The sequence below is a fragment of the Vombatus ursinus genome, unplaced genomic scaffold (genome assembly GCF_900497805.2).
Source record: "Vombatus ursinus unplaced genomic scaffold, bare-nosed wombat genome assembly UNPS02012319.1, whole genome shotgun sequence".
NCBI lineage: Eukaryota > Metazoa > Chordata > Mammalia > Diprotodontia > Vombatidae > Vombatus > Vombatus ursinus.
The window spans coordinates 245688-259558 of NW_020952097.1; the positions used below are offsets into that span (position 1 = coordinate 245688).

The 13871-nt window shown below is 53.5% G+C and overlaps 2 protein-coding genes across 8 annotated transcripts in view; both read right to left on the reverse strand.

Annotated features, from left to right (window-relative positions):
* The window catches only part of LOC114039911 (alanine aminotransferase 1-like), a 10821-nt gene extending 1721 nt beyond the window's left edge, over window positions 1-9100 (reverse strand). Inside the window, exons 1-10 of one of the 4 annotated variants that reach the window (XM_027857846.1) lie at window positions 9084-9100; window positions 7196-7246; window positions 4309-4468; window positions 3331-3420; window positions 3098-3206; window positions 2607-2740; window positions 2044-2287; window positions 1706-1785; window positions 1449-1585; window positions 1010-1184 (exon numbers count right to left, since the gene is read on the reverse strand). In XM_027857846.1, coding sequence (XP_027713647.1) covers window positions 1010-1184; window positions 1449-1585; window positions 1706-1785; window positions 2044-2287; window positions 2607-2740; window positions 3098-3206; window positions 3331-3420; window positions 4309-4464 — 1125 coding nt within the window. In that variant the 5' untranslated portion in view covers window positions 4465-4468; window positions 7196-7246; window positions 9084-9100. Of the gene's footprint in view, window positions 1-1009; window positions 1185-1448; window positions 1586-1705; window positions 1786-2043; window positions 2288-2606; window positions 2741-3097; window positions 3207-3330; window positions 3421-4308; window positions 4469-5072; window positions 5181-7195; window positions 7290-7628; window positions 7647-9083 lie in introns of those variants that run through there. The other 3 variants (XM_027857845.1, XM_027857844.1, XM_027857843.1) reach the window with 3 other exon arrangements.
* A 689-nt stretch (window positions 9101-9789) lies between these two features.
* The window catches only part of PPP1R16A (protein phosphatase 1 regulatory subunit 16A), a 112192-nt gene continuing 108110 nt past the window's right edge, over window positions 9790-13871 (reverse strand). For all 4 annotated transcript variants that reach the window (XM_027857838.1, XM_027857842.1, XM_027857840.1 and 1 more), the window contains exons 5-11: window positions 13731-13834; window positions 13442-13566; window positions 13025-13150; window positions 12683-12758; window positions 12442-12580; window positions 11055-11217; window positions 9790-10822 (exon numbers count right to left, since the gene is read on the reverse strand). In XM_027857838.1, the coding sequence (XP_027713639.1) occupies window positions 10421-10822; window positions 11055-11217; window positions 12442-12580; window positions 12683-12758; window positions 13025-13150; window positions 13442-13566; window positions 13731-13834 (1135 nt within the window). In that variant the 3' untranslated portion in view covers window positions 9790-10420. The remainder of the gene's footprint in view (window positions 10823-11054; window positions 11218-12441; window positions 12581-12682; window positions 12759-13024; window positions 13151-13441; window positions 13567-13730; window positions 13835-13871) is intronic.

A 13871-nucleotide genomic window follows, 5' to 3' on the forward strand; every position in this document is an offset into this window, starting at 1 on the left:
CCTCCTCCTCCTCCTCCCTCACCTCTCCTGTCCAGTTACCAGATCCTGTTGGTTTCATCTCCTCAACATCTCTCTCCTCTGTTTCTTCCTCACAACTCCCACTACCATCATTCAAGTATGTGTCCTCACTGCCTCCTGCCTTCCCTAGTGGCTCTTCTCCCCTCTCCCAAGGCCCTCCATCACCTGGCACCCTAACTTTCCCAACATTTGTTACTCTTCTCCCTGTGCTGTGTGCTATAGACACATACTGGATTACTCTCAGCACCCTGAGAACGGACTGTGCTCTCTGGAATCCATGCCTTTGTCCATACTCTTCCTTGTGCCTGGGACGCCCTCTCTTGTACTCCTGGTTTGCTGAATTCTTTCCTCAATATTTCAAAGAGCTTCCAGCAAATTCCTCCTCGGATGCTTCATTGCGGACTAGGGGTCTCCCTGTGTTCTTGGCAGCCGTGCCACGGGCTTGATTCTGACTGATCCTTTAAGGCCCAACTCCTAGGGCACCACCTCCAACCAGCTGCCCTGGCTTGGTTCCAACCCTCCCCCCATTCCTCGGTCTCATGTTTGCTTGTCTGCTCGTTTGCTCTGGTCTCATGCACTTGTGTAATATTGTCCCTCGTTCCCCCACCAGACTGTGAGCTCCATGAGTAGAAGGCTCACCTTGGATTCAAACCAGGTCCTATCATCCCTGGCACCCAGTACCCCTAGGGCTCTCGATTTTTGCTGGATTGGATTTGGAGTAAGAACAACCTGGCTCAAGTCCCAGCTCTCCTATTTTTTTTAGGTGTGTGGCTTTAGGCAAGTCCATACCCTTTTCCAAGCTTTAGTTTCCTCACCTCCAAAATGAAGGGGTTGGACCAGATGATGTCAGAGGTCACTTCCAGCTCCAAATCTAGGACCCTGTCTGTGATCCCTGGCACCACTTACCCATGGAACTGTTACTGGAAGGTTCCCCAGCCTGCAGGGTGCCCCATCCCATCCCACCATCTACCTTGGCCTTGGTCCTACTCACCTGTTGGAACTGCTGATAAGAGGGCTCCCCGGGTTGGGGGGGATTTGTCACTATGTCAATGAGAATTTGCCCTAGTACTGGTGGGCATAGCCGAACTGACTGGAACTTCAACATCTGCTGCTTTACTGCAGGGTCCATATTCACTACTTCTGTGTAGCCCCCCCGGAACCCACACCTAGGAAGAGTGTCAGAGGATCAAAAGGACTAAGGAATTGGGGAAGGGTTCCCAGGGGGACTTAGGGCCTGGGGCATGTCTGAGCAGTACTGAGGGATAGGTAAGGCTTATTATCTGGGGATAACGGGGCTTATTACTTGGGGATAAGAGTTTCTGGTTAATTAGGGAGGGGGATTCCCATATCTCCCCGGCTTGGAAGGATAGGGAGGATTCCTGTGTCCCCCTGGCCAAGAAAGGGGAGCATTGATGCTCCCTGTGTCTTACTCGCCCATGTAGCCCTTAGAGCAGGAGTGAAAGGAAGCAAGCTCTAGCTGCTGGGCATAGGGTGAGCCCATCTCCATCAGCACCTTCTTGAATGAGTGAAACTGGGATCCCTCAGCATATACATTGTCCTGGTAAACCTGAGGGTCCAGGTAGAAGGGAGGTCACATTCACAGTCAAAGACACCCCTGAGGCCTCCCCTCCCCCAGCCCTAACCACCCCACCGCCCCCCGCCCCCCGCAGGGCCCTTGCTTAGACACCTCATCAGCCATCAGGAAGAGATGCTCCTCATAGGCAAATCGAATGACAGCTTCGATGTTCTCACGGCTCAGGACCTGCCCTGGGTTTGGAGTTGGGAGTACAAAAGTGGACAGGAGAAGGTCATAGGAGGTCACAGAGGACAAGTGGGTGATAGAGGTGGATTGCAGGTTGTCCTGGTGCTTAGGCTAGGATGGGGCAGGGAATGAGATGCATGAACAGATTCCCAACCCAAGACGTGGGGAGGGTGATGCCCAAGGAAGCCTGGGCCTGAGGATGGGGTAGACAATGGGGCCAGACTGGCAGGGGGGTGGATGAGGCAAGGGTGAGGGACGTCTACCTGTGGGGTTGCCAGGATTGATGACACACAGGACCCGAGGCTGGCAGTGAGCTTTGGCCTGTTCTAGGGCCCGCTGCAACTCAGCCACATCTAGTCCCCAGTAATGCTCCTCATTCAAGTAGTAGTTGATCTGGACAGCATCAAATTCAGCCAGGGTGGCTGAATATAATGGGTACTGGGGAATAGGAATCATGACCCCTGTCCGAGTCTTTCCTTTACCTGACACCAACAGATTCAGCACTGCCTGAAGAAGAGAGGTAAAAGCTGAGTCAGGGGTCAGGGGACAGGGGCTCCCTCTTGCCAACACCCTTTACTTCTTCCCCCTGACTTCCATTGCATTTCTGAAGCCATGGACCCACTGGCCCTGATTAGGAATCCGTACCCACCCCACTTCCTCCCCCTTTCCTTGCCAACTGAGCAGAAGCTGTGCCAGGCTCGGGTACAATGGGGTCCTCTGTGCCGATGGCTGCTAGAAGAAGGGCTGAGCAGGGGATGGAGTGGGGAGGGGTCTGAGGAAATCAGATGGTGGGGAAGGGAAGACACAAAGAAAGAGGGAGGTGTACCATGATGGCACTGCTGGCCCCTGTGGACAGGAAGATGTTGTCAGGGTCAGAAGCAATGCCCCCGTCCCGATGCTCAATGTACCTTGCCACATCTTCTCGAATCATCTGGATGCCAGCGCTGGCGCTGTAAGACCCTAAGCCAGGGTGGGGATGGGGAGTTAAGATGGGTATGGGTCAGAAAGAAGGGCATGGAGACTGTGTGCAGAGCCACACTCCCTTAGATCATAGCATCCCTGAGGGCAGGACCATGGCCCCCTTCAGAACCAGAGTGTCTCACCGTCAAAGCTGCAAGGGGCCTCAGAAGTCATCCCATCCAACCCCCTCATTTTACAGATGAAGACATTCAGGCCCAGAGAGGTGAAGTGATTTGTCCCAGGTCACACAGGTGAGAACCAGCAGAGCTAAGATTCAAAACCAGATTCCTGTGCTACAAATCCAGTGACAGGCTGCTTGAGGGGGCAAGTGTGAGAACAGGCAGAGAAGGGACTCACCTGTGCTGTGGCCCTCACAGGACTGCAAGATTCTCATTGCCCGTTTCTTGGCATCTTCTGGGAAGGATGGGCTGCTCAGGAGATCTGGGTACTGGCAGAGGGCCAAGACCTGAGAGTTGTGTGTGTGTGTGAGAGGAGAGAATGGCACAAAGTGAAGGCCCATGGCATCCCCCGAGGGAAAGAAGGAACAGATACTAAACTGGACTGGGCAGGGTGGGAGCGAGGCCTCTCACCTGGCGCATAAAAGTGATTGGCTTCTGACCCATAGCTTGGGCATCTCCTATATTGGCCCGGATAATCTCTGTGAAGGGCTTCTTCACACCCTGTAGAGAGAGAGGATGAGAGCCCTCCCTCTACCCCTCATTCTTCTCCTTTCCCAGCTGTCTGGGCTCCCAGAACCAAATAACCCTGAGGAGGGAGGGGGCTGGCCTCACCCAGTGCCTGCCCTATTCTGCCTAGACAAGCTATAGAGCCCCTGGCAAGGGGTGGGAGAGCACAGGATGAATTCCTTACTCATGCAGCCTCTCCCCTACCACCCCACAGCTGTACTGAGGGAGGCAGGGGTGAAGGTAAGTGGACTAGAGAAGGCAATGGGCAGGAGGGTCTTAGAGAGGTGCCCCTCACAGCTGAAACCCACAATTGGGAAGGGTACTGAGACAGTTTGGGTCCACCTTCTCTTCCTGCCCACAGTCCAGAGCTGCCTGGAGAGAGAGCCCTGGTCTTGTAGGGGACGGGACACCTGGGGCAATGCTGGCTGAACCCTCCTTACCCTTCTATTATGTGTCTTCTCTAATCCTATTACTCACGGCCTTGTATTCCTGGAGTAATCTCAATTCTAGAAAGAAAAATCTCAAGCATGGGAACATGGAGCCCCTGACCCAGGGCATGTGTAAAGGTTGGCATGGAGGGTATGTAGCTACGAGACAGGTAGAGTGATGGGGGGCAGTGTGTCCCTGGGGAAACAGAACCTTAAGAAATAGGTATGGGCAGGAGTAAGAGAAGTTGGATTGGGAATAAGAGGTTGGGCAGGGCTAAGCACATAGTAGGTGCTTCACCAATCCATTCAGGGGGCTGGAGGGAGTTAAGTGGAAGGAAGGAAGATGGTAAAGTCATCGGGAGAGTTAGTTCTTACCCCAAGGACAGGTGACAAGTTTGGACGGAGCGGCTGTCTGGGAAGGGGGTGAAGGGGTGAGAGGAACCCAGGACAGTACCTGCTGAAGCTCTCTCTCCAGCTCCATAGCCCGAAGCAAGATGGGCCCTCGGACAGCATACTCGATGTTTTTCACAGATTGGTTCATGGTATCCAAGGTCAGCACCTTGTCCCGAATCCCATTCATGACCTGTTGCTTCATGTTCTTGTTTGCCATGGTCCTACATGGGGGAACAGATGAAGCCTACTCAGAGTTCCCCACCCCATGCTAGCATCCCATACAGCACCCCCTCATGACGGCGTAAGGCAGCTTGGTTCTGGGAGGGTCCAAAGACAGAAAGGGACGGAGAGAGGAAGAGCACTGAAGGGGGGAGGGCAGGAAAGGGGAGCAGGAGGGAGAAGAAGAGGAGGAAGAGGTACAGGAGGGCACCACGTAAGGGTATTAGGCAAGCAGGAAAGGCAAGAAAGAGAGAGGAGAAAGTATAGGAGAAAGTCGGAGGGGAAGGAGGAAAAATGGAGTTTAGGGCCCAAGAAGGGAGAGCAGGCAAGGAAGGAGGGGGTGAGAGAGGGAGGTAAGGTGAGGTGAAGTGAGGAGGAATAGATCAGAGACCAGGGAAGAGCAGGACATGTGGGAAAGAAGGGTTAGGAGAAGAGGGGATGAAGAAAGGGAAAGGGATGAAAGGGGGTAAGAGAAAGGACAAGGAGGATGGGTCGGAAGCAAAAGAGGTGAGACATCTGGGAAGGGAACAGAAAGGTGGTGAGGGAAGGAAATCGTCCCTGAGAATCAGGCAAAAGAATTGGAGGAGGAGTGGGAGGGTAGGAAACCTGTGCTGGAGGGGGTGAGTCCCCTCTCCCGCTCAGAGCCTTGAGTTCCCAGATTGTCCCACAGAGAATGGAGTGAGTGAGAAGGGAGCTGAGGCCCCAGGCCCCCTGCCCCGCCCCAGCAGCCCTGGCATAGCTCTGCCCCTGGAAGGGGTAGGGGAGGGAGGGAAGGTAGAGGCGGAGCTTAGGGCAGGACTCCTGTCACTGCCAGGAGCAGGGAGACAGTCACATAGCTGAGGCGAGAAGGGGAGAGAGAAACCCAGACAGCCACAGGAGAGACAGAGAGATAGATGGGGAAGAGAAAGATGAGAGAGGTGAGGGACCAAACAGCCGAGGCTTGGGGATGAGGAAGCCCCTGAGGGTGTCGGGAGACAGTGTGTATGTGAGGCCGGGGTGCTACAGCTGCCGTTTCCCTGCGAGCTTGGGCTGTTACCCCATCAGAGTTCTGCTGAGGTTCAGCCCCTTCATCTTTCTGTCTGATCAGACCTCTGTTTCCCTGGCAACTGGGCAAGGCCCCAGGAATCATGGCTGAGGGTGGGGAATTCTAATGCCATCATTCTATACCTACTCTGCTGACATGAGCACCTGAGATTGATGTATGTTGGGGGGGGAGGGAACCCTCTTCCAACCTCCCAGGCTCTGCTCCCTTCCTCCTCCCACCCCCATGCAGGCCTGGAGGTGCTGGCAATTCAGAGCCCTTACCCCAAGGCTGTATTTGCCCTGTCCTTGGGAAAAGTCCCTAGAAGAGTCCTGGAAGGGGAGCTCCGTTTCCCTAAATGTTTGGTTTCTGGACTTTGGTCGAAGGGCACAGAGACTTTTCACATACCAAGGCCAGGGAGATGGAGAGAAAGGGTGATCTGCACAAGCAGGGATATGAGTATGAATAACCAACAGGTCTGGAAGTAGTTGCCTGTCCAGGCCATGGATCTGGAGGCCTCTTTCTACCTCACCTGCTTAGAGTTCCCACCCCCTGGGGAGTGGAAGTGGGAAGGTTCCCAGAGGTAGTGTAGTAGGAAGGACTAGGATGAAAAAGGGCAAGAATGGAGGTAGGCAGAATGTAAGTGGAATGGGGACTTTGCCCCTTGGGTGCCAGCATGAGACGGTGTAGGGGATGAGGAAAGGGATTTCTTTTCTCTCCACAAAAACCACCACTTATGTTCTGTGGAACTGATGGACCACTATTGATATAACTGCATCCTCACTGGGACTGTCCTCTGTACTTCTTGCTCCAAATGAACTTGGCTTCAGGTAATTACAGCTTTTGGTCCAGAGACAGCTAGAGTAACTGGGACAGTAGATACAGGGACAGAGATGCAGACAAGGGCACATACAGGGGCAGAAAATATACCAGGATAGGAGATACAGGGTCAAGGAAAAGAGGACAGATAGAAGCAGAAGAGGAGTCAGGATCATGGACTCATGAGAACACAGACAGAGAAAGGAAGAGGGCAGAAACAGGGATGAGAACAAATTCAAGGGGAAGGATGGGCACAGGGGAAAAAACCAGAAGGGTGGTCAGGAAGAAAAATAATAGGGATTTACTGAGCTTCTGCAGAGTGGGATCCCAAGTCTGACACTAAGTACTGAATTAGGGAGGAGAGGGACTGGGCTAGAACTGGGGCATGAAAGACAGAGAAGGCAGGTGTCCCAGGAAGGGCTCAGGTCCGTCCCCAAGAGGACACCTTAGGTGTGTTGCTCTCTGGCGATATCCTTAGTTCCCCAATCTTCTAGGCCCTTGATTGGTGGGAGAAGTTGGAAAGGAGCTATTGATAGGCTCTCAGGGCCCCACCTCCTCTCTCTAATCTGCCAGACTGTAACTCCTCCAGGCTTCCTGGCACCAAGGAGTTTGGGGGAGAGAGGAAGAGAACACAGGGTGAAACCACACTTTCTAGAGGGATTAATCTGGGGGAGGGAAGTGGTCTGAAGGACGATGGATGTCAACGTAGCCATCCTCTAGCCCCAGGCCTGGAGGGGGACCCACTCAGAGGTCACTGAACCTGGAGCTACGGATCAGGATGTGTGGGTTCAGTTTGTTCCCAGTCCTGAGCGACTCTTCCAACCCACTGCTAACACACCTGTCTGGGGTGTGATCATAGTCCAGCCCTCTCCCCTTAGCCCACACTCACCTTGTGGGGAATGTCCGGGTTTCTCAGGTCCTCTCTCCGAGTTCCCTACCCCTGGCAGGAAGGGAGACAGTCAGAGGGCCCCACCAGTGGGCAGAAGGAGGAGTTAGGAGTCCCTTATCCTCATCTAGCCCCACCCCTCCCTTTCCCTTCCTTTAGGGGCCACCTGTAAGTGGCCCAGCCTAGCCTCAGGCAGCTCTGACCAAGTTTTGCTCTGCTTCCAGATAACTGCATATAGCTGAGCCCAGCTGTGCTTGGCATGTTCTCAGTCCTAAGGCCGATCACTACTCTGCCTTGTCTAGTTACCTTTGCCCATCCCCCCCAAATCCCACTCTGTGCCAACTAACAGTGATAGCCCAGGGCACCAAAGCTGACTTTGAATCTACCCTTGCTTGAAGGCTGAGTTTAAGTGCATCTTTCCTCCCAGAGGTCTCACCTCTTGGAATGAAGTGGGCAGCAGGTTTCTCTCTACTCAGCCCTTCCCTCTCCCAGTGCACAAGGTTAATATGGGTTTGGACCCCGGGCGGGGCCAGATAGCTCCCCTCCCCCTAATGACCTTTTCAGCAGCAGCTGCACCATCCCACACTAAATTTAACCCCAGCCCGCCCATCTGGCCCTCCCTCCCCACTACCCAAGCCCAGTCATGGGCTCCCTGTGCTATGCCCCTTGTATGTATGTCCCCCTGAAGAAGAGGAAATCAGGAAAAAAAGGAAAGGTAGAAAGGCAGAGGTCACAGGTATATGGAGACAAGGGCATCAGGGAACCTGATCCGGGCCAGGTCCAGTGCAAAATGGGTAAGGAGATTAGACAGCAGGCCAGCTGTGCTCTTTAGAGCCAAGGGATGAATGTGATCTACCTAAAGACTTCCTGGGCCCATAGGGTCTTGGTCTGAAATAGATTAAGAAGGATGAGGAGGAGAGACAGAACTGCTAAAGGCCCTGACACTCAGAGGACTGAGAAGAAGACCAGTCAAGGGTGCTTTCCTAGATGAGGCTGTGGCCCTGCCTTGGTAACGCCAGGTCCTTATCCTGGTCCCCAAGGTGCCTTCATCCTGATATATATTGGGCCCTAGCCAGATTGTTGAGGGGGGAGGAGGGAGAAAAGGGCCTGGGCTATGCCAACCTCTTCTCCAATGACAGCTTAAGAGGAAGCTGGCAGCCTCCTCCTCACTCCCCCCTCTTCCCCCACCATGAGGCCCATGTCCTAGGCAGGAGGCCAGGGTCTAGGTGAGATCCACCCCCTGTGGAAGAAGGCCAGGGCACTGGGTCGTTTCCTTCTCCCCACTGCAGCCCTGGCGAGGCAGCCTTGCTCCTGGTTCATCCTCCAGGCCAAGAAACCCCTTCTCCCCACTTTTCCCTTCAATCTAGCTGGACTTCTCTTGGCTCCAGCTGTGTCTACCATATTCTTAACCAACCCATACTTGCTTCAAAGGGAACAGGGTTTAAAAGGGCCCAGGCTGGGTGCCATAGGAGGGAAGACAAGAAAGGAACCATAGCAGATATTTAGCCCAGCAGGGCCTTATTCTCAAACAGGGGCTGGGTTGGCACACCCCCTCCCCCTCATATACCTGTGAGAGAAATGATTATTTTCTATTATACTATTTACCAATAATTCAGTTGGGATTAAGGCTTTTTCTCTTTATTTCCTCATTCAAGGACCAGCCCCTTTAGGTCAGTCAGCCAGTCTCTGAAGGATGAGGCTGATAGAGGAGATTGGCCTAATCCTCAGGGTATATACTCTGAGATCTTGGGTGGGACCCCACCCAACTAGGAGATCATATTTCTGCCTAGAATGTAAACAGAATCTAATCCAGGTGAATTCCAGCCCCAAAGCATTTAGCACCCCTCTATTGGAGTTTAGGACAACCCAGCTCATGAAGGAGAAAACCAACCAGAGTGGTCTGGGTAGAGATGGATTACTTTGTCCAGATCGCTGGAGGTGACTGAGTCTCGTGATCAAGCCATGTTTCCAGCAGGAGCTGAAGACTCTTAGCCCACTTCTTCATTAAATATTCACCAGAGTTGCTTTTCACCTGTCAGGGTCGCCTCCTTTTCTAAAAGTATATGGAGGAATTCAGTATCTTCATTAGGGGGCTTTGGCTACTGAGAGAAACCACTGACCATCAATTTATTATCAGCCAGCCTAATTAATGAATTGATCATTAATTATCCAGAAACTCTGTCTCTTGAGTTTTTCATTTGTCTCACCTGTACACACACAGAGACACGTACCAAACACTTGCACAGACAAAGAATCACAGGTTAGAGATACAAGGTCTCTTAGAGACAATCTATTTCAACACTCATTTTGCAGAAGAGAAAACTACTTGCTCAAAGTCACATAGCTTGGATAAGTGGTAGGAGTTGAACCAAGTGTCCTGTATGACAGTCTAGTGTTCTTTCCACCACACTGTGCTAATATTGCCCCCTTCAGAGATGTGATCTGTGGTGGTGGTGGGGGGGAGGAGCAAGTAAGCCCTCCACTAGTACAGCCCACTGGGCCCATGAAACCTTCTGGAGACCTACAGAGAATAGATAGGGATGTGACAAGCAGACACCATTATCTGTCATGGACATACAAAAAGACAGCAACACCAATGGCAGAAAATTCCTTTATCAAGTTTCACAGAATAAAAATATGGACTCCCCCACTCCCTTGCCCCAAACCCAGGGCATCTGTCCCCAAAGGGGTCTGAACCTGAGACAGGAGCCTCGGTGAGGGCTTCTCCTACCAAGGCCTCAATGCCACTCCCCCCCGACTCTGGATGCTCTGTTCTGAAGCTGCCAGGAGGGGGGTTGGCAAGGATAAGGCAAGGGTGAACCTGAGGGGAGAGGATTCCCCTGGCTCCCCCAGGACAGAAATGAGGAGATGAGCTGGGCTTCAGCCCACCCCTACTCTAGGACCCAAAGCTAGGGAGGTGAAGTGGCCTAAATATAGAACCTTCAGGCCCAAGAGATATAAGGCCAACTGCAGGTTGGGGCCCCAAGCCTCACTCCTTGGCCAGTCATTGCCATTAGCCCAACCACTGCCAAGTGGGAGGAAAGAATGAACTGGGCTGAAGTGAGCCAGGCCACTGCCCAACAATGCCCCTGTGCCTAAGACGATGCCTCAGATCTTCACTGGAGACGTGTCGGGGGAGTAACTCCATTCCCTTTCCCTGGGAAATAGAGGAGGGAGAGAGGGGAAACAGGCCAGCTGGCCTCTAAGACCTGATGACTCCTGTCCACCTCACATGATCCCACAGCAGGGCCTCTTCTCAGCGGGGGCCTCCTCAGCAGGGGCAGTCAGTTTCAACAGGGGAGGGTCCCCACTTGCTGAGGTGTAGTAGACTGGTGTTTGAGGGATTCCAGAGTGCTGGGTTTCAGCACAGGGTGGGCCTTTCCCCCCTGATTCCCCGAGGTCCTCAGCCACAGGACGCTGCAGCTTGGCGGCAGCCCGCTGACGCTTGAGGTCAGCCAGCGTATGATGTGCCTTGTCCCGAGTGAGGGGTCCAGGCACAGGCGGCTCCTGTGTGGCCAGATGGTAGGAGACACTTCGGTCCAGCCTCTTGGAATACAGGTGCCTGCTGGGGGGCCCTGGGGCTGCCCCTGCACTGCCATTTCGATGTCTCAATGCCTCGGGGTCTATCTCCTGCAGTCAAAAAAGGAGTCCAGGTAGGGGTTAGGAGGGTCAAACAGGGAATGAGACCGAGGGCTGGAGATGGGCAAAGGACATGAAAAACAGGCCTGGGTGATGTAACTGAAGGATGGGTGATGGTAAATGGAGATATATGAAGAAGATGGGGCAGGGAGGTCGGAAAATGGGAGTGATACAAAAGATGAGGTAAAGAAAGAGATTGGGCCTTAGGGTCTGGGCCCCTCACCACAGCCTGTGGCTGGAGCTCAGCATCTGTCTGCTTATCCTCATCCTCTTCTGGGGGTTCAGCGGCAGTGGATGGCTGCTGTTGCCACACTATGGCCTCACGGGCATGTTCTTTACGGTATAGGTGGGTGCGCTCTGTCACACTCACTCTTCGTACAACCTTCCTGAAGTGGGGGGACACAAGGACACCCCCTTGAGCTCCCTGCCTGCTCTAGCATCCCTTTGGACCCCAGAAATCAGAATTTGTATACCTAATTCATCTCCCTCCCCTAGTCAACTTTCCCAGCTGAGCCAGGCCAGAGTCAGGCCCGGGGCCCAGGACAGGAGAAACTCCACCCACCCCCCACCCCACCCCACCCCACCCCAAGGAACACCTACCTAGGACCTCCTCCCTCTGGACTCTGCCCTAGAGCCTGCAGCTGAGCTGTGGGAAGTGCCTCCAGGGCAAGAATGGGGGCAAGAGTACATGACCCCTGGAACGCCTCTGACGTCAGCACAGGTCCCTTGTATCAGTACAAGGGGTTCTTGGAAAGGTTGGGAATGGGAAACCATTCTCTGAGGGGCAAAGGCTACGGGCATTAGGGACAGGGTTTCAAACCTAGATGGGAAGGAACATGAGCCTCTTCAGAGCAAAGATTGAAAACTGAAGAGGGGAAAGAAGGGGATGAAAAGGGGGAGAAGCAGGGGCTGGGTGGCTGGTTGGGGAAGGGAGAAAGGGAAGGAAACTGTGCCAGGCACTGTGCTAAATTCTTTACAAATGTCTCTTTTAATTCTCTAAGGAATCCTGGGAGGTAAGTGCAATTATTATACACATTTTACATTTGAGGAAACCGAGGCAGCAGAGGTTAACTGACTGGCCCAGGAACACAAAGCTAGTATCTGAGGCTAGATTTGAACTCAAGTCTTCCTGACTCTAGGCCCAGCACCCTATCCATTGTGCTACCTAGTCACCTCTAGGAGGATAAGGAAGATGGAAAAGAAGGGATAGGGCTGGATGGTAGACCCCTGGAATAGCTCTCATGTCAGTTCAAGAGTCTGGGCCAGTCAACCACTCCAACGAATTCTGGACCACTTAGGTCCTGAAGGCAAGGGGCAGAGTTCTTTATAGAAGGGGGTATGGTGCCTTCCATGAGAATGTGGGAAGAAGGGGGGAAAGGAAATGAATAAACTAAGAGAACTAGTAGGAGACAAAGGAGGCTGGGTGCTGGGAGGCAGAAAATGGGGAGATGAGGGGACCCAACAGGAGGACTAGGCATCAGAGGGGTTGGTAGTGGAAGTTTGGGGGAGAGGAAATGACCAAGTAGCCCCAGGGTGTGGGCTCCCCCCAGTGGCAGGCCCTGGGATAGGCAGACTGGGCTGTGGCTATGGATCCAAGGTGAAGGCCTCACCCTCGGCTGCCTGCACTGGACGTTCGTCTTTGTAGCAGGGAGCCTGAGCCCCTGTGGCGGTCATGGGAGCGCATGATGGCTTCATGCTTGTGCTTAAGCTCCAGCAGCTTGGCCCGCATCTCTTCATCCCCACACACATCTGAGGGAACAGCGAAAGGAAGGGCCCTGACTGATGAGTCTTGCACTCTTCCCTTGACAGTACCCCTGGTGCCCTAATCAACTGCTGGAGGAGCTCACTCACCCAGGGGCGTCTCATCCAGCAGTGACTTCCCATTCAGATCAGCTCCATGGGCCACCAGCAGCTCCACTAGATGAACCTGTGAGGACAAGCCAAGCTGTCCCTGACACTGCCCTGATGCAGCTGGGCTTTGACACTTACACTTGGTAGTGGCAAGAGGCAGGGAGAGTTGGGGGCTTGGGGCAATGGAATATTCTGCAGATATGTATAGGGGTGGGTGAGTGGGAAGTGGGAGGCTGAAACCATGTTGGTGTCCTGCCCTGGAGCCCAGAAGGCCCAGCTCTGCTCTCCCACCTAAAATGAGGGCTCACCAGCCTCCTGCCCTGACCTCCCCTCCCTACTCACCTGGCCCCAGCAGGCTGCTGCATGCAATGGCTCCCAACCATCTTGGTCCTTGGCGTTCAAGTTGGCCTTGTGCTCCAGCAACAGCTCAGCTGCCTCCAGGTAGCCATTGGCTGAGGCAATGTGCAACTAAGGGTGGGAGTCTGGGCTGAGGAAGTCCCATCAGCCCAGGGAAGGACAAACTTCCCCTTTCTAGTGTATCCATTTCTTCCCCTTCCCACCCTGCCCCCCACATCATTGCCTTGAAGAGTAAAGGAAGCCTGGAAGGCATGAAGCTGGGAGACACAGAGGTCTCCTCTTGTCAGAATACTTAGGGGCCCAGACTGTTCAAATACCCTAAGTCCACCTCCAAATGGTCCTCCAATCAGCCAGAGATATATGTAATGTGGCTTCTTCCCTCTTCACCTGCTTGGTCCTTACCAGTGTGGCCCCATGATCCTGGGGAGCATTGATGTCAGCCCCAGCCTGGAGCAGGCTCTGGATATCTTCCACCATGTGCAGCTCTGGCACTCTCCGTGCCTCCTCGATACTCTCCTGAGTGATGCCTAGGGAGTATTGAGCTCGGGGTTGCTTCAGAACCTACCATCCCCACTAGCTCCACCACTCCTAATTATTCCTATGTTCACGCCAGACCATCAGTGATTCCTAAAGTGAGGGGACTTTTGTTTAATGCCAGCCTTGACTACCCTAGATAAGAGTTTCCACCCACCTTGCTCAGCCATAGCTGTCTCAATGGAGTCCAAAGTCAACTCATCCTCACACAGGTCATAAGGCATGTTCCCATCCGTATTGATGGCCAGAAGGTTGGCACCACTGCAAAGGAAGAGGGGAGCTCTATGTGTCCCTCTAA